This window comes from Lycorma delicatula, chromosome 11, assembly GCF_047948215.1.
Source record: "Lycorma delicatula isolate Av1 chromosome 11, ASM4794821v1, whole genome shotgun sequence".
Classification (NCBI taxonomy): Eukaryota; Metazoa; Arthropoda; class Insecta; order Hemiptera; family Fulgoridae; genus Lycorma; species Lycorma delicatula.
Window position 1 is genome coordinate 10033484 of NC_134465.1, and position 27036 is coordinate 10060519.

At 26.6% G+C, this 27036-nt stretch overlaps 2 protein-coding genes across 2 annotated transcripts in view; one reads left to right on the top strand and one right to left on the bottom strand.

Annotated features, from left to right (window-relative positions):
* Positions 1 to 17075, top strand: part of LOC142332132 (BBSome complex member BBS7-like) — a 37552-nt gene extending 20477 nt beyond the window's left edge. The window contains exons 10-15 of the mRNA XM_075378387.1: positions 3886 to 4038; positions 4883 to 5085; positions 6042 to 6206; positions 11941 to 12050; positions 12230 to 12460; positions 16745 to 17075. Of these exons, the coding sequence (XP_075234502.1) occupies positions 3886 to 4038; positions 4883 to 5085; positions 6042 to 6206; positions 11941 to 12050; positions 12230 to 12460; positions 16745 to 16884 (1002 nt within the window). The 3' untranslated portion in view covers positions 16885 to 17075. The remainder of the gene's footprint in view (positions 1 to 3885; positions 4039 to 4882; positions 5086 to 6041; positions 6207 to 11940; positions 12051 to 12229; positions 12461 to 16744) is intronic.
* Positions 17076 to 19573: 2498 nt separating this feature from the next.
* LOC142332298 (PBAN-type neuropeptides-like) lies at positions 19574 to 25006 on the bottom strand. Its single transcript, XM_075378648.1, has 3 exons — positions 24949 to 25006; positions 21913 to 22134; positions 19574 to 19895 (listed from the first exon to the last, which is right to left on the bottom strand). The coding sequence occupies exons 1-3, from the start codon at positions 25004 to 25006 to the stop codon at positions 19723 to 19725; spliced, it is 453 nt and encodes a 150-aa protein (XP_075234763.1). The 3' UTR covers positions 19574 to 19722.
* Positions 25007 to 27036: the final 2030 nt, after the last annotated feature.

A 27036-nucleotide genomic window follows, 5' to 3' on the forward strand; every position in this document is an offset into this window, starting at 1 on the left:
TTTCCAAAATTATGTACCATCTATGATTTTATAATATGAAAACACAGTTTCTATGAACAACCATCTATGATCTATGTTTATTCCATCCACCCAACTCCTAACTATGTTGCTCTTCTGACATACTAATGCAATTGAGGATGATATACAGTGGTAATAACTTCTAGCCTCTTCCAAATATGAGAAACACATTTGCTCATTGCTTTAGATGTTTAGTTTGTAATTTGATTGAAAGACCTGGTTCACAATATTTAAATGTGTATTTTTCTTTGATCTATTAATTATTTTCAGATTTTTTTTGTTTAGATCCATATAAGGTTAGATTTAAATAAAGAGAATAATTTTTATTTCCTATGTACACTGGCAGGAATACATAACTGTGAATAAATTATTTAATATTTAGGGAAAAATATAAACATGTATGTGATAGTTTAACAGCTTTGTAGATGTAAATTAAGTTCTTAAAAATTACCATCTATTAGAAAACAATACAGTTGCTTTGCAGTGCTCCACCATGAGACAGTTATACAGGCAAGTGCAAAGTTTGTACTATATTCTACACTTCTTGAAGTGAAGTGTAGAACGTAGTACTGGTCTTGTACTACATTCTTTTCTAACAGATGACTAAGATTGTCAGGGATTTCAGTGAATTTCTCTTTCATAACACATTTTCATTCCTATTTTTTACTAAAATTAGACATTATTTATATATTAAAAAAGTGTTTTTAAAATGTAGAATACATTGCATAAAGTAACAAAAAACATACACTTACTAAAATATGATAGCATATATATTTTTTTTTAATGCTGCCGAATTGAAATAACAAATGGGAACATTTAAAAAGATTCTTTAAAAATAGACAAAACAATGATCTTAAAATTTTTAAATTATTTATTTTTAAAAATACTTAAAATTATTTAGATAATTTTTTAATAAAGTCAAGGTACATGAAAGTAATGAAATTGTACTGTTGGGAAAATGGGCACTTTTGCAAATAATTTGTCATAAAGTTCCTTAAGGAATTTTTCAAATGAATTGCAATTTGCTATAATAATACAGAAAGAATGAGATTTAATATTATTAAGCATTAAATTTTTTCTATCAAGTAGCTCATATGATTTAACTCTTCAAAGACAAGCTTTTTTTATTGAGATTTTCTATTCTGAACCACCTCAGTTTTGACCTTCCAACTCTTAATAGTGTAGTAACACGTTAACATGTTTGAAAACATTTAAGATGCTTTCTACCTCTTCTTTTCTTCACTAAAATAATTCTCTTGAACTTTAGTTATCCCAACCGGACCCTAAAATCTCAATCTTTCTTCCTCAGTCCACGTTTCTGCTGTGGAAAAAAGTATCTTCTATATACAGAAGTACTTAACATAATCTGCTTCTAAGAAATTTTTTTATATCAAATTATTTGTTTACATCCCAAAAAAAATTATGCAGCATGAACCTTTGCACTCAACCCTTTTATATTCTTGAATCTTCTGAAAAGTTAATAACTAAACATGGTACTAATATTGATTTTATATATTTTTATGGAAATTTAATATTTCATTAAAGAGATACCAAACTGTTTTTTATATCCTATGAGTCACTTTTGGTGTATGGCAATATGAAAAAGTTGCGTTTATTTTTTAGTATTAATAAATCTACAGTTACATTCCAGCCTACAGATCTGACAATCATAAATCAGATAGTGTACATCTTCCCTGTCTTTTTTATCAGTTAATTAATATTTTTAATAAATATTTTGTTTACTTTTTCTTATTTATGTTGATGTTGTTGTCTAGCACTGCCAATTAGTATGTAAGGTGTTTTAATTAATAGTCAGAATATTTATTTTTTAGTTGTTATATTTATTCATTTCTAATAAAGTGAATGAGATACTGATTTTGCATAAGGAGTAAGTTAAAAAAAAAAGAAGGTTATTTTTATAATCCTTACAGATTTAAGTCAAATAAATTTAATTTCACAAACAAACAAAAAGTTCATTTAGAATTAAGGTAATCTTTTAAAACTTAAAAAGAAGATTTTCAAATCAATATTTTTATGTATATTTTTTACATCTGCGTGTAGTTTTTTCATCTTCTTTTATCGCAAAATTCATAATTTCTTCTATGACCGTTATTTCTATTATTATATTAAAAAAAGTTACTTGGTAGTTTCACAGTAAGCTTTTGCAGGTAACATAAGTTGAAAATGGTATTTCAGCAATTTCAATCTTTTTGTTGAAAAAAAAAATCATGATTTATCTGCATCCTATTCAACTTGTACATAAATATGTGCTCAAAATAATTTTCAATAACATCTTCAGATTTCTGAATTACTTTGTAGTAATTTTTTATATTTAATGTATTTACCTTAACATTATTTCATGTGTTTGTATTTAAATAATTAATGTGGACTTTCATCACGTTTATTTTTATCTTGTAATTTGTTTTTCTATTTGTAATCTATTTTATAATGGTGTGATCTGCGTAATCTATTATTATGTACTATTCAAAATAAAAGATTTATTTATTTTTAAATAACGAACTACATAGTTCTTCATGTAAAATGATTATAATGATTTGAAGATATCTTTTTTTTGTTTATTGATTATCATTAGCTTTTTTAAGTGTAAATAGAAGCAATGTAATGCCAGTCTGATAATCCAGATATTTTCACATTTTAAATTGAATGGAAAATTTATAATTATGTATCCTAATTGTAAAAAGTAGATTTAAAGAGGGCTTTGGAATTTTTTTCAAATTTATATATTCCTACACTCTGAAGGATATTTCTTAGATCATGCAAGGTAGTAGTTCTTTTGCCATGCTTCTGGATTCAAGTTTTATCAAGAGGTAACTTTGCATTACATAAAACAACTTTTTTTCATTGGGCCCATTTCTTTATAGGCCTACCCATATCTATACAAATAAAAATGTAAATGTTCGTTTGTTTAAAATCTTAAATCTCCAAAGTTCTTTGAAATTTTTACACAACGTTGTATTTGAATAAACATGTGTTCGTATATACCTACTTTTTATATACCTAAGATGTCACACTGGTGACAAGTAAATACATATCTTTTTTTAAAAAACAGCACTATCTGTTGGACGTAAAAGCAACACACGCTATACTAAATATTTTACGATTCCATTTCAGTGTTTCCAGTATGTGTCCGTTATATACTAAAAAACTATCGAAGTAATTTACATGCAGGGAGGAAAAATAAAAAAAAAGGTAAAAGGGAAGAAGGGGAAAAAAGAAAAAAGGGAAAGTGTGAAAGAGGAAGGGGGAAATAGAAATAAGGGAAAAAGAAATGGTGGAAGGAAGGAAAAGGGGGAAATTGGGGGAAGAGAACAGGAATATGGTAAAAATGAAGATGGGAAAAGAGAAAAAGGGATAAAAGAGAAAGGTTAAATTTCATGAAGTTCCATAATGTTCATTTTGTTAATGTTTTATCAAACATTTAATCTACATATATATTTATATATATACTCAAATCTAGCAGTATCAAAACATTTCCAGATCTGCTAGTTTTAAATAAAAGTAAAACTATTTTAAAATAATATAAACTTAAGAAAAGAAAACAATTTTTTAAGTTTTACATTGACATCAAATTAAGGTTAAGAGTAATTAATAAGTTAATAAAGGTTTTCTCTTGTGGCATGGATTTCAAAATGTTGAAGCCTTAAAAAGAACCGAAGAGAACATTTTATTTTATACATTTTAGGGCAGGTCTTTGTTTGTTTTTCTTTCTATGAACAGTTTTATAAAATGTAACACTTTAAACATACCTGCTTTCTTTCTTGATATGGACTAATGAATGCTAAGACTTTACTGCATTAATATAAATTTAATTTTTAAATATATCTTTTGTATTGTCTTTTATTATAGATGTGGTTATGCAAAGAAGACGCAGTTTACATGTTAAGTTTAGAAGTTCAAACTGCTATTGACAATGTTCTATTGAAATCCAATGTACCGTTAACATTATTAGATGTTGAAAAAAATTCAGCAGTTGTAAGCCATAGCACCTGTGATCCATTGGTAAATGTTATTGCATTAGTTTTAGCTGATACATTTTTAGCTTTTTTATCATTCTTAGATTTTATATTAAAAGTTAAAACACACACACACCACACATATGGGTCAATCCATTTGAAGTGACCCAGTTGCACTGTGGATTTTGGTGATCCGATTGTGATTCGTCATTGTGGGCAGAAATCTAAAAGTTTAACCAAATCCTACATCGCACTTTTTATTTGCTTAGCTCTCTGATTCTGGACCACCCTCATATATGTCCCATCATATTCTCATAGCTGAGTGATGCTGCAACATTGCAATTAGACAAATATTCTTCTCATCAGAAGTTTTCATTTGTTAATAAATCAACTTCAAAGCAGCCTGTGGACGTAATTTTTTACATCTCTATATAGAGTAGATGAAATTTTTTTTTTCTCTATATTGGTTATGAAATTTTTTGGCAAAACTCCATTTTAAATTTAATTTTTAATGTTGAGCTTTTTTCCCCTTCTTGAATGTTGACTGACCTTTATAACCGGGCAAACAGTTTTGTGCATTTAGTAGATGCACCAGTATGATGTTTTGTACAAACATTTGAAATTTTGTCCTTTAAATAAATTGTATTTTATATTCAAATCAATTCAGTAAATTAAAATGTAAAAATTTATACATGATTATTAAGCATCCTTTTAAAAACTAAAATAGATATTGATTTTTTCATGAACCAAAAGATAAATATTCAAATTAAAGATAATTTTAAGTGAGTTTTTTGGAAGTTAATTCAGCACTATAGAATTGAAGCCTAAGAAAGTAATTTTAGTTAGTAGATTATTTAATAATATATAAATTTATGTTTTCTTTACTTTAGACTGACTGTAAGTTGCTTGCTACATATCGTTGTCAAATGAATACAACTCGTTTAGAAGTACGTGTCCGTACTAATGAAGGGCAACATGGTACATTAATAGCTTATATCACTCCACTTATACAACCAAAATGTTGTCAATTACGACACTATCCTATAAAATTATTATCATTGCATACAAGATGTCATGAATTTGATCCATCAAGGTACGTGTATTTAAGTATAAAGTGTAATTTTAAATATGATTACTGTTGTGTGTGTGTGTGTGTGTGTGTGTATGTGTGTGGGCGCACGTGCATGTGTGTAATCTATGATATATAATTATTAGAATATTTAATTTAAGCCCTACCATTTAATTTTTGATTTCTCAATTATATTATTTTTAGTTCCAAAAGAAAATGTTCATATTAGTGTAAAATAGCTCACATGAAATGACTAGTGTTCTATTTAAGAATAAACTACAACATTAAGTAAAGGTGAATTTTTTTTTTAATTCTGTTATTCTTTTATTTGCAGCATGTTTTAGAAAGGAGATATTAATCAAAATACTAAATACCAGTTTAGTCCTGTCTTAGAAATTATAGGGATATATTCACCAGTGTAAAAATATAAAGCAATTTTATTAAAGAAAGTTAATGTAAATAATTTACTTTAACTCTTCTCCTGATATAAAAATTTCTAAAATGAGATTACTGTTCTTATATTTTACAATCTGATTTGAATATATAAAAAGCATACAACTAGTTCATTTATTAATTTATATCAAAATATGTGATGCTTCTATGACCTCTTTGCTTCTACTAATATTTCATAAAGGTCATATAAAATATTTTTAATATAAAATGGCATAATGATATAAATGAAAGGGAATTAAAGAATGACTAACGTTTAAATGAGTTGTTTATGAAATCAAAAATGATTATTTATAAAATATATAACCACATTAACTATGGAAAGAAAACTGCTTATAATAATTTATTCTTCCTTTAGCTTCTTTTATTAACAGCTGTAAAATTGTCATTATTGTCTTATCCAAGATAGATGTTATTGTTTTATTTACAGGTCTTATTGTCAAGACCTGTGTTGGTATTAGTTATATGAATTTTCAAAAGAAAATATTATTACATCATGAATTTTTTGTGATTAATTATTTTTTTTTTAGGTCATATAACGTGCTTACTTTAAAAGGAGCATTTAGTCTAGCTGAAATGCATGCATGGGTGTCATTTTGTTTACCAGAAGTACCAGAAAAAACACCAGTCAGTCAACATGCTGAATTCACTTTTATTTCAACATTTCTTGGTACAATGTTAAATTGTAGCTATGGGTAAGAGTATTTCATATCTTTTATAGGCAGTGTAGTTAGTTAGGAGTCTGGAGAAAAAACCAATAAATTTATCAACAGCTGAAATATATTTACTACATCATCAATAATGTGTGATCAGCACTTACCTGTTGAACTGCCCTAACGTTAACAAAACTTTTTACATAATGATGTCAAATTCTACATATATCATTATCGTTTATAAATGTGCAAATAATAAATTGTGAATTATGTTGTTAAAGATCTTATATAAATTACATTCTCTTTCTGTAATCAACAGAGTTTCTATTATATTTTTGAAAAATAAAAAAATTTTGCCATAAGTGAATTAGTAGAAGTTCTTGACCATAAAGATTTCTGCAAAATCTGTTCACTTTCATATCGCAGTTGTTAATTGCATAAAGTTTTCAAACAAAGAACCAAGGTATCATAGAGAAATGGTTGTTTTGGGTTGAATTCAAAGTTTTGCAAAAGTAGAAGTTAGGTTTTTGCAAGATTATTTTGCAAAACAATTTTGCTAAAATATTATTTATTCCGTTATCTTCTGATCTTTGACTGTTCACATGAATGCATTTTAGTTTTGATGTACATGTTTTCATATTATTTGTATCTTACTAGTCTAAAATTGATTATAAAAGAATTTTGCAAGTAATTTGTTTGTTTGATTTACAAAAAGTTTAAGCTAATTAAATATATGTTAATATAAACAGATATTCTCTTCCTTCTGTGCATATGTATTCAAGAAACGTTTTGAAAGTTGGTAGTATTACAAAAAAGGATAAAAAAGTGACCATGAATTTTCCCAAAAAATATTAAATAAAAAAAAATTTGTTATTACAAGAAAAATCTTTAAACATTTATCATATTTCTTTTGTTAAATATTTTTAATGAATTATTTTACTGGTATAATATGAAAATTAAAAAAAAAATATTCACATAGTTGTTTGTTGGTTTTTGATTATTGCATGCTCATGTTAAGTAAATCAGCTCAGTAAAGAAGCATGCAAGTGTTTGTTCTTGATTCAGATGGTATTCTTGGTAAATATCAACATATAAATGTACGTAAATATTTATTACAAGATCATGTTTTGAAAAATATTGCGCAATAATTTACAGTTAGTGTGCAAAATTCTGAAATAAGTTAATATTTCAGAATTTTTAAACTATTATAAATGTAATTTATATTAGAATTTTTACTTTTCCGATTAAAACTCTATTTATATTAGAATTTTTTATTTTCCGATTATTGCTACTATGTAGCAGTTACAGTTATAAAGGGAAGTATATAGACCAGTCAAAAATTTTGTTTTGAGGGGTTTTGTGAATATCGACATTTCATGATCCTCTTAATCCAAAAAAAATCATAAAACTTTTCAAAAATATGTACATAAATGTGTTGGCTTGTATTTTGATTAACATCTCTGGACAGGTTCAACACAAATTCTTTAGAAATTACTCAAAAAATTTCTATATATGGGGCTTTAATTATGGACAAAATTAAAAAAGTGGGGTAGTTTTCATTGTTGTGAATTTTTTACTTTTTGTATTGTGGTTGTAGAAAATTGAGCTTTATTATGATGAGAGTACTTATAATGCTACTTTTTTTGTTTCTAATTTAAACACCCCTAAGACAACCGATCCAGCAATGGAGCAATAGCATTATAGTGCTATTTAGAATTCCAAAATTTTAAGATAATCAGATTTAGGGAGAAGAGATATTAAACATTGCTTTTAAACTTTTTTCCTTATATCTCAAAAATTCATAGATGAAAAGTTGAAATTTGGCACAGTTGTTTGGCTGCAAGTGTATCCAAACTCTGGCCTGATATTTCACCCCATTGGACGAGGGGGCATTATCGTAGTTCCCTTATTTTCCCCTTCCCAGCAATAGCTATATAGAGTATTTCGGAGGTGTACGCCAAACATAAGTGACTGATTCATGACATTAAAATGAACAAAATAGTTCATGTAGACCATATCTTGCTTCTTTTTCTGTATGTCTGTTATTTTTTTTTTCTTTTTATAAATATGTATATCTGAAGAATAGATTGAGATGTTTAAATAAAATTTGGTGTTTATGTACCCAACAGCACCTACTACAAAATATATTTGAAAATTTTACCTTTAAAAATTAAAAAAACTGTTCTTTTAAATATTTTAATCATTAATAGTTCTATAAATATTAATTTCATCAAATTATATTGTAGATAAAATATTAAGCCTTTTATTGTGATCAAATGACACCGTACTGGTTCAGATTGGTTGAAAAACGGTTAAGGTATTATTGAAATTGTTTAAGTGGACAGTAAAATTTATATGCATGGAAACAGACACAAAATTGTCCAACAGCATATTTCTAGTTTCCACCCAAACCAACAATTGGTACCCTACAATGCAAAATATTTTACTAAGAATTTTGATTTTTCTTCAGTTATACTTTTAACATTGACTAATTTTTAAGTAAAAAAATAATTTATTCAAGCAAGTCAAATCAGACTGAAATTTATTTTAATGATAATTTTTATCTTTTTCATAATTATACTCTAAATATTGCATAATTAACTCATAAATATTACATAATATTTAAAAACCACAGTGTATTTGAAATAAAAATCTGTCAATAACAATGCAAGGAAATTTATTTAACCCATTACCAGCTTTTTTTTAAATATGTAATTTTATTTGCTAACTTCTAATGAGATATGTAAGGCATGAAGAGAGAAGATGCTCACTGTAGAGGAGAGCTTCAGTCTCTAATATCAACATTAACATTAACATATAAACTATAGAGAACATTGTCTTTCTTCCTAAAACAATTTTCTTTCCTTGTATTGTCAATCCAATAGTGGTTATAGATAGATCATTCAGCTTGAAACCTGATAACACATCTGAAAATTCATCGTCACATGGTAGAAAGAAGTGGAATGGGACCAGTAAAGGTATCAGTGGGATTTTTGATTGATACCTGCAGGAATAAAAACAAAAAGCGAATCCATTACTTCTTGAATTCAAATCATGTTCAATTCTTTCTAATTAGATACTGTGTGTATGTACCCTTTACCTGAATATTCTGCAACAAACAAACATCAGTTGAAATATTTAAAGTGTTGCCCATAGAATTATCTGCAAATAATATTTTAGTACTTTATAAAAAGTAGCATTTGAATTAGATTTTATCAGCCTAATCAATTACACTTATAGAGGTCTCTGTTTCATTTGCCACTATCAGTAGGCATAACTGGCATTTAGTGGTCGAATTTATTCAACATCGTTCCTGTATCAGAACCTTTTATCAGCCTTTGACGATTTATAAATTAGATTTGTATGAATAAAATCAAAGATACTTTGGTGTATTCATAAAAAGTTTACATCTGTGTGTATTTATTTTTAAAAGCAGTCATCTTTTTCTATCATGTTATTTTACTGGTTTATAAACAAAATTGTTTACTAAAACAAAACTTGACAAACACAAACATACATCAAATCTCATTAAACATTAAAGGGTTATTTTTTTAATCTTTATAAGACGAGTACTATTAATAATGGTACCACTCTAACCCACCGAGTTGGTCTAGTGGTGAACTCATCAACGCAAATGAGCTGATTTCAAATCCAAGAATTCTAAGGTTCAATCCTAGACAAGGTAGTTACTTTTATAGGGATTTGAATACTAGTTTGTGTATACCGGTGTTGTTTGGTGGTTGGGTTTCAATTAACCACCCACCTCAGGAATGGTCGACCTGAGACTGTACAAGACTTCATTTACATTCATACATTTCATCCTCTGAAGTAATACCTTATGGTGGTTCCAGAGGCTAAATAGAAAAAGAAAAAGAAAAAATATATAATGGTATCACTGTAATCTTTTTTTAAAGAAGATGCTAATAATTAGGTCTTTGAAAGATAGTTTTTAGTAATTATAGATTTTTTTCTAGACTTCTTTTGTGAAGTTTTTTTAGTTTTTAATAAAAGTGATGAGTTATAATATTTTGTCATATTGTTCAGTCAATAAATTTGGTTTCTCCTGAATTACGTTTTAAAATATTTCAAAATTTCATATATTTGCCGTCAATCTCATTTGTTTTGTAAAATTGACTGTTTTAAGTTTTAACTCCACATATTTTATCTACATTTTGAATCACTTTTACTCCCTTATTGTAATCCTTTTAAAACTAAATTAACTAATTCTGGACATTTAAAAAATATAATATCCCCACCAGACATTTCTTATATAATTCTGCCAAAAATTATTTGAAAGAGATGAAATTATAGGTGTACTTTTTTTGTTGTAATATATCAATTCAATTTCAATTTTTTTTGTAACAACACAATTTAAATGACTTGCATTCATTTTATTTTTACCTTTCATGTTAATAAGGTGTTACTTTATTATTTTTCAGTATACTTCAGGATTTTTTTAAAATTTAATTCAAATTCTAAAATCCGTCTGGGTAATCCATTTTTCTTCTTTTGTTACTGATGTAAACAAGTTGCTCTTGGAACAATGTTGGGTTAGTTAAATGTGGCTGACAGACTTCTGTATACTATCTCTATAGTCTCAGCAGTGATTAAAAAAAGAAAACTAAACATATAGGTAAAAAATTTAATATTGTGAATTATGCTAACAGAATATTAAATAATTTTAACATTTTATACATAATTCAGTAATGTTGGTATTTGTCATGTTAATAATTTTTTTATGAACTCAAGGACATATTTGTGTCTAATAACTAAAGTCTTTGTTTACTTGAATTCCAAACATAAGTGGAATAGATTGTTTTGTATTGTAGTAATTAAAATTAGCCTTTAAAAAATGGAATTGATTATTCTAAACCCATTCACACTATTAATTTAAGTTCAATTTTTACTTCCTTGTACAAAGTAAAGGAAGTATTGTATGTAATCAGGAAAACTTTTGGTTTTCAGATTTCAATGGGAATATCCATTTTGACCATCCCTGAATCCATTTTGACTATTTTCGGCATGACATCTGTACATAGTCATATGTATCTCGCATAACTAAAAAAAATTAGCTGTAGAATGTAGAAAATTTGGATTTAGGACTGTTGTAACATCTAGTTGTTCACCTCCCCTTTTGATTGCAATCGACTGGACCAAAAGTATTAAAAAAAAACTAAAATACAAAAAATTTGGATTTTGGACTTTTTCTTAATTGCAGTAATAAGCCCTCATTGAGAGCTTTTCAACAATATATCGTAAGTGGTACTTATTTCATTGGTTCCAGGTTTATAGCCAAATAAAATTTTAATTATTAAAATATTTGGATCTTACAAGTGGAAGGCCGATCGGTTCGAATCAGACTCCTCCTTTTTCATCGGTTCAAATCATCTTCTTTTTTAACTTCTTTTTAAATTTAAATATATTGATTTATTAATAAAGTGGAATTAAAAATTATTAACCTCAGAGGTTAATAATTTTTTTTTAAATTTACAATAAATAATTTAATAACAATAAAAAAAATTATGAAAATGAATCCAAAGTTATTAGTGAAATAAAATTTTATGTACTTTACATTTTTTTTAAATGTGTATACGTAATTTAATAGGTGTACAAGAAAGTCATGTGGTGTCCACATCAGTTTTTTTTAAGAAAAGAATAAATTCTATGAAACACAGGAATCTATAACAAATGATAGGTGCAACAATTATGCAATTTTTATTCTAATTTTATTTATATATATATATATATATTTTTTTTTTTTTTTTTTTTTTTTTAGGAAAGGTGAAGCAGAGTTTAAATCTGATAATATATCTACTATATCAATATTAAAAGATGTGTTGACAAAAGAAGCAACAAAAAAGAAAATAAAATTAGATATTTCATGTAGTAAGTACTTATTTTGTTGTGTCTATTGCCTATTGTTTATCACTGTTTATTTTTGCTATTGTTTCCGTTGAATTTTCAAAAATAGTAAAGTTTTCTCGTACAAAATGAATAAATAGTTTCTGTGTTTGTTTTATTTATTTATTAATATTGCTATTTATTAATTTTTTTTTTTTTTTTAGATATCAATGACGATTCTATGATAAGTGTAATAAATTTATTACATCCAAAAATTGAATTTTATGTAAATCTATTGAAACAAGTTACATTATTAGAAGCTTTAAATGATGTTGAAACACATGACAACAATATGTCAGGATGTCTTTCTGCAGAATACAAACAGATACTGCATAATCAACATGAAATACTAGCCCAGTACAATAAATATCCTGGATATTTGGATAGATTAAAATGTAAGAACATCATATTTTTATTAATTTGTGCTTTATTTTGTAGATTATTTTTGATGTGATTTGAATAAGAAATTTAATCATTACCATGTCAAAATTACATGTTAAGGCATTCATTCATACTAGTTCACATGGATACAAGTAATAGACAGCTTCTTTTATTTCAAATAGTTGAGGGTCAGTCAAGTTGTTACGTTGGGTGGTTGTACAATATACATTACCACTTTCAGTGTTTACCGTAAGTTTTTGAGGAATTTAAATTTTTTTAAAGATTTTACTGAAAATTAGAGAATTTTTTTTGCATACAGCAATATAGCTAACAACCAATAAAGATTAATATCCAAATATTTGAAATAAAAGTAAAGATCAAATGTGACTAAACATATTATTGCTTTTCTTCAATTTTATACACAGTTTGCTGTTTACTTTGGAGTAATATAACTTGAAAAGCAATCTGTATATGATAAAATCTCAAAAGCTAAATTATTTTTTTAATACTATTTTGTATTTCTTTCTATTCTATGTTAACATTAATTTTAATGTAATTATTACATCCTAAGTCCTCATCAATCAGTTTCATAAATTCCAATATTTATATAGTTTATGCCCTCTACACACCTTCTCGTGAAATTAACTAAACCTGAGTGTTTCAGTGCATGACCTTTCAATCTAATTTGCCTCCTTACAAGATGTTTTCATCTTACCTGCAACATATTAATGTTAATAGAGTATACTTTGAAACTATAAGTTGTACTTTCTCTAAGTAAGTATTCATTGAAATTTTGCTAGTACAGATAGTAGGATAGTAGTGACTACTATCCTTCTAGTAAGACTAGAATAGTAAAGGAGGTTAACCTAATAATCTAATTTCATTAACTCATTAAATGGGCTATTAAGTTTGTTACTTTTCCCAGAGTAACTGAACATTCAAAACTCGTACATAAAAAATCTATTCATTGAGAAAAACTAGAAGGAACATCCAGGAAATTAGGTTAACCTCCTAACCTAATTTCATTTGTCATATTAATTACAATCACCTAGTAAATTCAAGTATGTCTTTAAGATATCCTACTTTCCTATAAGTAAATTTCTCTCCTCTCATATTTGTCTTTACCCTAGAACTAGAAATGTTGGTTTTCTGAGTTATTTTTAATTGTCATTGTTGGAGAAAACCCGTTACCGTAATTACTCGTGAAATTTACGAACTTATTTTACCAATATTTTTTATCTAAAGATAGATGTGATTTATGCGAGGAAACTATTTTACATGGGTTCATAATGAAACTAAAATGTTATAAATCAGTGAACTACACGAATAAATATGGTATGTAGTTACTTGCACAATTAAAATTTCGATAACTAATAAACATGTAATCGAACCTTTACAATCGATGTTGTATATAATAAAATGTTATATTTTGTTTATGTTTAAATGTTGATTTATATGTTATTATAAAAATATTTTATTTCCATTTATTTTTATTATGTTTATTTGTTATAAACATATGAAATTAAAAAAATAAAGCTGATTATCGATATTTTGATTCTGTAATATTTTTAAAACATTTCTGGGTCATATTGCGAAAATTTTAAATGTTTTTCAAAATTCATTACAGTTAGGTTGATTAGAAAGTCCACTCTGTGATATCGTAATTGGTGCTATAGTAAACTAAAATGTTGGTCATGTAGGAATTATTCCGTATTTCAACTTGAAAATAATTTTACTTTAACCCATATTATTCTTTTCACTTCTTTTACATTATACATTCGTCTCTTCTGTAGATGGTCAAGATTTTATTTCTCAAAATTGTCTATCATAAGCCACATTTAAAAGCTAATTTGTTTAATTGTCCTGATAATTATTTTCGTATTTCAAATCATAGTTTGTGTAAGTCTTTACAATTTTAAAGTTTTAAAATTTTTATAGAATACTAAATTTTGCTTTGCTTTTGCAAAACTAAATTTTGTTGCTTTTATAGAATACTAAATTTTTAAGTAGTTACAGACAGCTTCCACAAATCAATGGAAATACATCACTTTTACTTTCCCATTATAGCTATTCTAGTTATATTAAAGGGGAAAGTATGTATTCATGTCAAAAAAGGGATATTGGGTTTTTCAAAAATATCTACATTTTAGGGACCAACTAGTTAATCTGGACAAAAAAAATATTTATGTATATGCGCATGTGTGCAGCTTTTGGCATTAATTTCAGGATTGACAACCAATTGTCTTTAAATTTGGCTCAAATACTTCTGTATATGGGGCATTGATCATATTAATTGTTTTTTTTAATTTGTTAAAGGAATGGGGAAATATCACAAAAAAACTGTTTCAATTTTCTTCAGACACATTTTAGAGAAATTTATAAATTAAGTTATAAATCAAATTTTTTAAACAACCTCCACCTTTTAAAATTGAACTTATGTTTTTTTAATAGTTTTTATATTTTTATAATCTTTTGGTTTAAATATTTTTCAAACATTTTTTGAAAGTTTATACTTTATATACAGAGCTATCTATAAATATGTACATTGTTTTTTAAATTATAGACCCCAGACCTAAAATATGGATAAGTTTTTTGAAAATTTTATTTTTTTTTATTTTAGCTTTTACTGAAGGGGGTGCTAGATTTAAAGAAAACTTTGCTTAAATTTCTTAAAGTTAATATTTTTAGAAAACCTTTTCTTAAAATTTATCCCCCTTATAAAAAATATATATATTTTTTTTGGTTTTTTGGCTCTTAACTATTTTAATTTTTATTATTACAAAAAACTTTTTTCCATTTTTATTTATCACTAAAAGGTTAATTAAAGTAGCTTTGGCATCTGTATCATATTCCAAAATGAGAAGTAATTTTTCTCATTATTTTTAAAAAGTTATGTTTTATTTTTGAATAAATCTTTAGGTGGGAAAGTCATGCAATTCTTTGCCACCTTTTTTTTTTAATATTAAGTATTTATTTTAAAAGAATTTTTTTTTAAATCTGTCTAATATTGCTGCATAGGACAATAATACATACAATACACGTATGAAGACATTAGAATTCTGTTCTCTATTGATTATTGATGAAAATTCCTGGAGAACCTGAACATAGTTTTGTTTTTTTGATACCTACTTGCAGGGAATTTGACTTCTGATGATTTTTAGATTTTAAGTTACTCCTACTCTTTTTAAATGGAAATCATAATTAAAATGGACTTACAATTTATAAAAAATAAATAATTTATAAATGTATAATAAACATTAGTAGTAAGTATTTATAAATTTTTAATTTGCTTAAATTTAAATTTGTTTTAAGAATTTATAGTAATGAGATGAAACTTACCTCTATTACTTTTAAGTTCTTTATTACTTTTTATTGTAATGCATGATTAGAATGCTTTTGTTTATTTAATATTAATAAGTAATATGTTTAATATTTGCTTCAAAATTATTTTCTCTTTGGAAGACACCTCATGGATCAGCGTAAAGGTTTTAAGGAAGTTTTTTGAAACACAACTATTTTTAACATCTGATATATAATAAGTATAATTTGAATTGTTTTTACAAGATAAAAGTCATAAAATAAAATATGAATTAAAACACTTATTCCAGAAAGTGATTCTTTCATATCCCACAGACAAATTGCTCTTGAAAAGGCAATACAAATCATTATCAATTGACAAGGTAGTAAAATTAAAAAATCCCTTGGTAAAGTGGCCTTACTTTACTTAGTCTTAGACTTAGACCACTTTACTAAGTTTAAGACCTAGAATTTTCTGCAAATTTCCTAAAAAAAAAAGCAAAATATTTGTACTTGTCAGAGGTCAAGTTTCTTTGAAAGTTCTGGTAGTAGTATACACATGTGAGACAAAGATAGTCAAATCTGTTTTATGGTCATAACACTTTGAAAATTAGTCCAAGTTAGAAAAACTATATGAGTGACTGAAGTCAGAATGTATTAGTTCAGGGTGGGCTATTAACATCCATTCTACTTATTCATCTTACCTGGCTGTATAGTACTGTTTACTAATTAACTTATTCCAATCCTGCTAGTACTTTGAAAAAGACCAGCTTCATGACTACGAAAACAGCTTTACTTTACACTCTTGATGGGGTTTAATAGAAATCTACACCTGATTGGGCAGATCACATGCTTGGAGATACAAAAAATATTGTGCTTGCATTGATGATGATTAGCCCCAATTATAACTTATTTTTATACTACATTTAGACACACTTTACTTTTCTTTCAGTTAGCTTATTATTGTATTAAAAATTATATGAGCATCTTTTATTTTTCAGGTGCAGTTGTGGACCTTTATGTTGACTGGTTTAAATTTAAGGGCATTAATGTAAAACCAAAAATACCATTATTAACTGATGCTTTAAATAATTATAGTTTAGATTTAATATTGTCTTTTTTTAATAATAAAGTTATGTAGTTTCAATAAATATAATCACTATGCCTGTTTTTTAACATATATACAAAGGCTGAAAGTCAGTTACCCACAATTATTAATAAGAAAACAATTAAAAAACGTTAAATAAAAAATAAAATTATTGTTACTACACATAAACCTGTGATAACAATTACATGTATAATTATTATATTTTAATTACATATTTAAGTATTAAAAAGTATTTACTAAAGAGGGGATTAAAAGTATTGTTTTTCTGTCCTAATGCATTTGTAACTGCATTTAATCAATAAAGTATATCTTTTTTCCAGTAAAGTTTTTCCTTTTTTATAGAATCATATAAAAATCATATAAAAACTTCGTCTTTAATCAACAGATTAAGGCAGTTCAGATAATTTTGATTTGAATTATAAATACTCATGACTTTGATGATTCTCTAAATTCTCAGGTGTCCAATCATTCGAATTGATGGGAAATTTCGTATGGAATTTTTCATAGATGGCAGCAGCACCCTTGTTCTTTTTACAACTACAGTGAAGAAAAAAAATTTGTTCTTATTTTGTGTGCCTGTATACCATTATTCTAAATACAAATATAAAAATGAATTGAACTACATTTAAATACAGGGTTATCATAAAAGAATGGTGCGGTTTCAGTAATTCATAGGAAGATTGTAGGGAAATTTCTAGGTGTTTTATTGGTATCCCTGAAAGCCTCCAACCCAAAAGTTTGTTCATCAGCAGTTGTAACCACAACGTCAGTTCTTGTATTGTTGTTGCAGTGAGTTTAGTGAGTTACTATGTTCTCGGATAAAGACAAAGCAAAGTGTGTTTTATTGATACCTGAATTAAAATCCGTAATTTTAGTTCAACGTGAATTCGGAAGAGATCCACCACACAAAAATAGCATAACACTTTGGTTCAAACAATTCGAAGAAACTGGATCGGTTAAGAAACAGAAATCAACAGGCAGACCAAGTGTACCAGACGAAACAGTTGAACTAATTAGACAGTTGGCAATTAGAAGTCCATCTCCCGTCGAATTAGGTATTCCAAAATCAACAGTTCACAAATTTTTACATAAAAAACTGAAATTACACGCTTATAAAATCCAGATACTGTAGGAATTGAAACCCGATGATGGTGTAAAACGTTACAATTTCGCTGTTGAAATGTTGGACAGAGTAATTGAAAACTAATCAATTTTAGATGATATAATTTTTACAGACGAAGCTACATTCCATGTTAATGGATGTGTTAACAGACACAATTCACGATATGGGGCTCTGAAAACCCACACGCAATTATTGAGAAACTACGCGATTTGCCTAAAGTTAATGTTTGGTGTGGTGTGATGAAAAATCGTGTAATAGGGCATTTCTTCGTTGCTGAAAAAACAATTAATGGAGTTGTGTATCTTGACATGTTAACCAATTATTGCTTTCCTCAACTGGATGAACTCGAAAACATTCATCAACTTCATTTCCAACAAGATGGTGCTCCCCCGCACTTCAATGCGTTGGTCACGGACGCTTTGAATGAAAAATTTGGAGAGCGATGGATAGGCCGGCAAGGACCCATACTTTCGCCTCCAAGGAGTCCAGACCTGACACCTTGCGACTTTTCTTGTGGAGGTACATCAAAAGTGTTGTTTATACACAAAAAATTCGCGACCTAAACCACTTAAAAAACAGGATTAATGAAGCAATGACAACCATTAACGAAGAAATGTTAACCAATGTTTGGAGAAAAGTTGAGTATCGTTTGGACATTTGTCGAGCGACTAAGGGCGCACATATTGAAATTTAATAATTATGTAAAAAAATGTTTGAGATGACAAATTTCAAAAATAAAAAACATAAACTATAAGTAATTCTGTTTTAATTAAAACCATGTTCAAAACCGCACCATTCTTTTATGATAATTCTGTGTAATCAGTTGATTTCTATAAAATGCAAAACCAAAATTTCCCTCTTGTTTCAGAATGTTGCAGAATTTTAATTTGCATGCTAGGGAAGCTGTCATTTACACCAGTGTCTCTCTCTCTGTGTATGTATGTGTGTGTGTGTGTGTGTGTGTGTGTATGTATGTATGTATGTGTATGTGTTGGTTTTGACACAAGCCATGGAAACCAACATGCTGTACAAAGAGACTTATTATTACATTAAAGTACATCCTAGTATATTAAACTTAGATTAAATTCAGAGGTAAAATCATGCAAGTTTCAAGAGTCGATACTTTTTGGTTCTGCTGAATATTTTACTGTATCCTCTTAGTGTAATTTTTCCCATTTTATTGGATTAGAGCAACAAGCCTTTCTTAATCTAATTCTATCACTCTTTTTTTTTATTTTAAAAGTTCAAAACTACAGTGATAAAAGAATCATTTAGATCAAAATGATTCTGAGATTTAAAATTACATCTAACTAAATTTTTTTATTTTTAACAGCAATAAATGGCTCTCACTTCATAACAGCTATAAAAAGATAACAAATCTTTGTAGTATATGTGAAAAATGCTATATCTGACTGGGACTCAAACCCAGAACCTTTGAATGAAAGACAGAGATGCTACTATTCTCCCAATCAGCAACAAATATATTTATTATATTATTATTAATTATACTTTTGTACTGATTTATGTATGTTTATAAAAAACATATAAAAAAGTCATGGTTTTATTGAAGAATCAGAAAAATAAGAATAAAAAAATATTTATTCACAGAGGCATATTATTTTCATAATGAAATAATATTACAGTAAAATAATTTATGTTTTATACATATATATTTTTAATGAAATAATTCATAAGACTATATGATATATAACAGAATAAAATTAAAAAATAAGTTTAATTTTTGAAAATTAATGTGATCCTAGTGAGTTGTATGTTCGACCAAGACGTGGTGAAAATTGTATATGTCGGCGGCGACCCAATCGTGGAGCAAATGGTGGTGATCTTGATGCTTCCATTGTTTGATCATCATCATTAGTACGACCTAATCTTGGAGTAAAACTTAATATATTTCGATCACTTCCTGAAATAAAGAATAAAATAATTATTAGAATGATATATAAATATAATTTTGATAAATTATAAAAAACTCTTTTTTTCTTTTTTTGTTTTTACGGCCTCATAGGAATACTTTAACCTCTATTTATTGTGATAAAAAGTAACTAAATACAGGTTTTTTTTCATTCAACACAGTTTCACTTTAATTGTAAAAAAATGTTCTATTAAAGTTAGTTAAACCATTTTGTATTTTATTATTTTCTAACTAATCAGAAGGTTTCACGTCAAAATCTGACATTTATGCAACTTTGTAATGACTGAAAGGATTAACATTAAATTTTTAGAGAAATGTTTTTTTGAGGGAAGATTAAAACTAGTATAGAACAATTTAATTGAATGAAGAGTCTTCCTATCGCTTTTCATACATGTCCCTTACCAACACAAATATCACACTTATCAACAAAAGGAAGGTAGGTATAACAGAACAGATGAAACATTTTTGTTTTTATGTGTTAAGGATAAATAAAATGATGAATGGTAAAATATATAAATTTAAAGAATTTAAAAACTGTTATTTTAAAATGTAAATAAAATGGCTCATTAAAACAAATGATACATTGATAAGTTAAAATTTTTAACTAAAAAATCTTTTAACTTAGTTTAGTAAAGAATGGTGTAAAGTGTAAGAGATTTCTTAAAGTGTAATTCTATTTTTTTTCCATTTTTTGTCAGATCTATAAAAATTGTTCATGACATTTTAAAACGATTAAAAATTAATAAATTACTCATTTTTAAATTAAATGGAAATTATTCTTATGAAGGATTTTTACAGCACTTCAATGGGTGGACATTTAAAAAAAATAGGAAACAACTTTATTATACAGTCAAATAATACATTAAAATTTTGTTTATGGTTTCCTTAATAAACAAAAACTTTCTATAACAACCATTGTTTACTAGTAACTCCAATATAAAAAAGGCTTCAAAGTTTAAGAACCTTCGAAAAGTAGAAGGAAAATTTCCATGTCATTTAAGGAGAGCTATTTATAATCTTTAATAAATTAATTTAAAAAATTATTAGAAGTCATTAAAATTTATTAGAAGGCAGTTCATCAAGCCATTTCAACAAATTCCATAACAGTTTTTTGCAATTCTGGAAAATCTAAGAACTTGTGTTACATTATAAGACTGAACAGACCTGAGAGACTATTTTTTTTAATAAAATATACATGAATATTAATAAAGCACTCGACATGTATTTTCTAGAAAAACAAATATATTCATGAGTACATCGGTTGTTAATGTTGCTCATCTTAAAAATATCAGGAAACTTACAGCATCTTTTTGGTAAGAAGCTGCTTCCTAAGCTTTTGTATAATGTATAGGTATATATATATATATATATATATATATTTGTTGTATAATGTGTAAGTTTTTGAATTTGTAACATACTAGGTTTGAATGAGAATTGAATATCTAAAGAAATAATAAATAAGAGAGAAGCTCAGTTGAATATTATTAATTATATGAAGAATAAATAACAATCTCTCCTCTTTCGTAATCTAATTATTGGCAAATCTTTGTCTACATTTTGTTTTGGCCACATTACTTCTTTGAAACACATCTTTTATTTTGAGAAGGGAAGATCACTCCCTACAAATGCTCCACTTTCGAAATATCTGCCTCTAGATATATTTTGTTTACTCAGAAACTTTCAGCACATTTAAAAAATTGAATGTATTACTGGAAAAATACAATATAAATTTAAAAGAATATACATGTACAAAACTTTCTTAAGAATGATGAGAAATTTTAAATGTCATATATATACATACATATTACATGCTATTCCACTGAAATTATTTTACATCAGCCATTGGTAGCACTGCACAAAAATTGTCAATTGGCATCAACCACATTAAATGTTACAACTGAAATAATTCTAAGAATTTTTAGAATTCAATAATTTATTACAAAAATAAGATACTCCAAAAAATTACTGTAAATTTATTAAAAAAGTTATTAAATTAATTTGCATTTACCTCTCAATGGAACTAAAGCCCATGGTGATTCTTTAATTAAATCCATGATACTGTCATCCATCTTTTCATCCTTCAATAATATATCATCATAAGATGGATTTCTTTTATTACGACCAAGTCTTGGTCCAAACCACATGTATTGTCTTTTATTATAAGTTGAACTATCAACATCTAATGATGTATCATCAGATGATTGATCAGGACTAACATCACCACTAATGCCTTAAAAAAATAATAAATACTTAGACAAAAGTAGTAAATAAGGTTAGACAATTTTTTTTTCATGATTTTACATCTTTTTTGTAGCTAAAAAACAAAAAAATATCACATCTGTATTTATAAAACAAGATGTCTTGACTGACTCATAATCAATGCCCAGAAAAAATTACTGAATAAATTTGTATACACTTTCCTCTTACAGTGTAAGTGCACACTAAGAAAAAATTCTCAGAAATTCTGAGTTTAAATGGTTTAAACAAGGTGACATTAAATTAGTATTTTTTTAATTTCTCAGTAACAATGAAGACATTAGCTTGATTTTTGGTTTGTATATCATTACACTAAATGAGATATTTTGTACTAAACGAGTTTGTAGATTATACTAAAGAAGATATTTACTCGATTTGGGCTTGCAAATACTTAAAGATAATTATCTAAAAACCATATTTGAATTTTTTTAAATTTCAATTATTTAATGGGTGCAACAGTATATAGCCAACTGTGGTGGCTCGACCAACACAGTCACTGCTGTGTTGGTTACTGTATGTATGATGTGACTGGCTGCATCTTTCTCCAGTTTCTTGATTAAAAAATATAAAATAAAAAAAATTTTTAAAAATTGAAAAATGAAGTAGTCACCTCCTGTGGTGTTTGTCGTGTAATGCTATGAACCAGACTAAATACATTTTTACTCATACAAAGGTCAGGTAACCAGCTATAGCTACTATTTTCAAAATGAAGGCTGACTATTTAACCTTAATCAAAACAAAAAAGAGTTTCTTAAGAAAGAAAGAAATGTTAAAAAACTCTTATCTACAATTAAGGTTTATAGGTTTCTCATCCAATAACTTTTTAAGAACCTCTCTATTCTTTACTCTAAGATTGAACAAAGAAAGGTTTTTCAAGTTCTATAAAAAGGAAATTAATTTTTTAACATCTTTCAAATTAAGTACTAAATAAAAAAAAGGTTTATGATATTTATACTTGTTTTTTTTTTTTAAAGAAATTGTTGTTTATTGTAAAGATATTGTTGTAAATACAAATTGTTGTTTGTATTAAATAAAACAGTGTAAAAATAAAGTTACTTAAATATTAAAACTGCTGTTTTCTTTCCTTTCTTGAGATCAAACATTTGCTTGAAATTTTATTTTCTAAAGTATGTTTTTTTTTTTTAATTAATAAGGTGTGAATATATGAAAATAAGATGTGAATAACATATTTTATGCGATTCCACCAATCTATGTGGCAGAACATTAGCATCTTGCTTTTCATACCAATGGAGATTCCTGGTTAAAGTCCCAGTCAAGCACAGATTTTGCATACACTAAAAAATTCATTAACACTCAACTTATTACTATTGGATGTCAACATATTGGTACTACTATATGAATAAACTACAACTTATAATTGTTATATATATGATGAAAAAAATACACTCTATAAATATAAATATATGCTAATATATGTGCTTTAAAAAGCAACCGAATTAACAATAAATTTGATCTAAAGCATTTATAAAGTTAAATATAGTAATTATGATTAGGAGAAAACACCAGATTTTTTTTAATAAATTTTCAAAGCTCTTTAATATGTTTAAGAAAAGGGAGACTTAACAGTAAGCATTCAGTTAATGAGATGTATATAAATATATGTGTACTTGTGCACATTAATAATTTTCATTGTATTTTATTATAACAAAAATAATAAATAAAAATATAATTAATTAAAAAGCTATATCTAGCCTCACCAAGCATACTGCACATTGCATCTCTTACAGGCTTTAAAATATCATTTTGTGAAAAAACATTTACAGTCTAGGATCTTATTCAGATTTCATTTAGAGTTAAAATAACTTATATTAACCAAATTTTTAAAAATTAAAATATAAACAACGGATAAAACCCCATTTCCCAGTATGCAAGGGTTGGATCCCTTATCAAAAATTGTAAAACTTACAAAATTACAATCATGATAAATTTTACTGAATTCATATTCTATTTTAGCAATATTGTTACTACTATTATTAGTTGTTGTCTGCTTACAAAAATCTGTTCTAAGTTAGAAATGATTAAACTACAAAAATAACACGCAAATCGTGGTCCACCTCACACATAATATGAAAAATCGAAAGTTAGTATAAATAATTCACCTCTTGTGAGGGATTCTTTTACAGCAATCATTCATGACCAGAAAAAAATTCAAGAAATTGAGTCAAGAGACAAATTAGACTGTGCTCGATTACATAGAATTTAAAAAAGAAATTTTGTTTTGTTTTATATGGTTTTAAAAAAAAAGAATCAGTTTTTCTTTTAGGTGTATAACATATAACAAAACATGAGTTTTATTTCTTAAAAGGAGACAGCTCCATTCAGAAAATATAAATAAATAATTGTAATGATACAATTTAAAAAAATTGTTGACTGTTAACTTTCTGTTAGACGTTTTACTGTAAATATATTCCAAATGAGGAAAAACAAAAGCTCAGGTTTACCCAAGAAATAAACTTAGCTCCCATAGAAAAGTATAAAACAGAAGCTATATAACTTGTGTTTAAGATAGATTACGAATGATTTTTTAATTGCATTTACACAGAATGAAATATCTATAAAATACAAAAACAAACTAAATTTACTGTATGTGGTCAAATACTAAATTTTATTAAGACAGTGCAAGATTATTAATTATTTAAATTTTTATGTGATAATTGAACATTTTTAATACATTTGTAAAAAAACTCCACAAATTTTCTATTACCATTATGTAGAGTGTTATACATTGTTTCTATTTTTAAATTTAAACGAAATTCCAGCTACATACCTGAGCTGCAAACAAGTAAAAATAAAAGAAGAGCTTGTACGCAGTAAACTGACTCCATTCTGTATGCAGACTTACTTATTCGACCAAGTAACTTATTTTATACCCTTTACTAAGTAGGGGTAGAAAAAGTGGGGGTTAGTTGACATCACTGAAGAAGTGGGGTTGAATTTAAATTACAGTAGTGGGGATGTATTATATTGTTATTTACGTCAATTAAACAAGTTTTTCCTTAAATTTGTAATTATTAGATATTTTTTCTCATTAAAATGTAACACTCATCCCATAATTTTTTTCAGATTAATACTTTTTCTATGTGATACAAAATAAACATTTTTTACCAGTTTAGAAATCAATCATTTTTTGGATCTCCATTTTCCAAAATATTGTATATATTCTTTTGACATTGTTGCAATAACTTTTTTACCTGTTAAAAAGTTGGTTTTATTTATTTCTATTTAGGAAGTTATTATTATACAATTATCTTTTAAAATGATTAATTTTATCTAACATACAGAAAAAAATTTTTATTTTATTAGAGTATTCGTGTATTAATGGCAAGCCATTGCTTTTTATTATGTATGGTACTACGGTTTAAAATAATACAAATATATAAATTCAAAGCGTGATCATTCTATAGAACCAACTGATCAGCTTGCAGTAGTTCTGCTGATAGATGTATCAAAATTTGGCTTGTGACAACTCTACAGATCTTCAGGCCGTCCACGTAAAAAATAATTTACAACTAAATAATTTGCAGTTATCATTAATAAACTGAGTAAACAGAAATGATCAAAAATTTGAGCATGCAATACACATAAAGTTGCAGAAAATTCTTTTGACATAACTTAGAAGTTTTCATACAAAAAGTTCTATCCAAGTGGTAAAATACTACCCACTTAAATAATAAGCCTTATAGAACTTATAAAACTCATAGTTTTATAACTTATGATCAGGTTACATTCCGGAACTGTGACAAATACTTAAAAATCGAAGTAAACAGTATTCAAAATTCATGAAATATTCAGCATTTCCACAAGATTAGTCATAGTGGAACTTCCAAACATAATTTCATGCTCTTGATCTGTGAACAATCTCTTTAAAGAGACACACAGGATATTTGTACAAGAACTTGTGAACCTCTTTCTCAAAAACTTTGGAAATCGTTCTCAATACTGGGACCGATCAGCAATGTTTAATGTCATGCAAATCTCCCTTTTTTGGCATTGGGTTTATAAGAGCAAATTCCAGGGCCTCAGAAAAGTATCATGGTTAAACTGAAGTTAAACATTCAAGTACTACTCCAATGATTACTATCAGAGATAATCTATTCATTCCAAACAGCTCTAAAGTTATTGAACTAAATGCTAGCATTAGTTCCCCAATAATTTTTTGACAATTTTGATGATTACTATTGGAACATCAACAGCTTACCTCATATCATGTTATGAATGTCATAATTCATAATAATATCTATGAATTTGTAATTTAGCATACTAGCAGTACATAATAATTATTATCAGTAAATAAAAAAAATATATCACTCACTGCTTACACTATTTTAAAATCTTTTTCTTATTAGCACTTTCGCAGTGTGCACTGCTTCATCAGATGTATGAAACTTAAAAATTTAAAAAAAAAAGATGTATTTCTTCTTTATAGTATAATTTAACAGCCTGACTAAGATGAAATAACATCCTTCTTTTTTACATTTTTTTTTAGCGCTAATGTGAAAAAAAAAATAAAGAGGAATAAGCAGTAAGTGTATTTTTTTTGTTTTATTTTTATTATTGATAATTATTATGTGTATATTTATGTGTAATTATTATATAATTATTATGTGTATAAATATTAGATGATGGTTTTCTTCAAAAGTTAGGTAACTCTTTTATCATTTGATTATATTATGTACTTTTGTTTTTCAAATTTTGTGTGTTTTTGAATTTCATTTGTTTTCACGTATGTAATGTTATGTTTGTTTTTATGTGTATGTTTGAAATCTATCTGTTAATGTCTTTGTATGAATGTCCTGTTTCTAAGAGATTGTAAAACTGATAATTTTGAGTGTAATGTCTACATATATAAACACTA

What these genes read in the sequence shown, in the direction of transcription:
- LOC142332298 (XM_075378648.1), bottom strand. Translation starts at nt 25,006, where the DNA reads ATGGAGTCAGTTTACTGCGTACAAGCTCTTCTTTTATTTTTACTTGTT. An exon ending in TTTACTTGTTTGCAGCTCAG is followed by an intron (nt 22,135 to 24,948) that starts GTATGTAGCTGG and finishes TATTTTTTTAAG; the next exon opens with GCATTAGTGGTGATGTTAGT. An exon ending in GGCTTTAGTTCCATTGAGAG is followed by an intron (nt 19,896 to 21,912) that starts GTAAATGCAAAT and finishes TCTTTATTTCAG; the next exon opens with GAAGTGATCGAAATATATTA.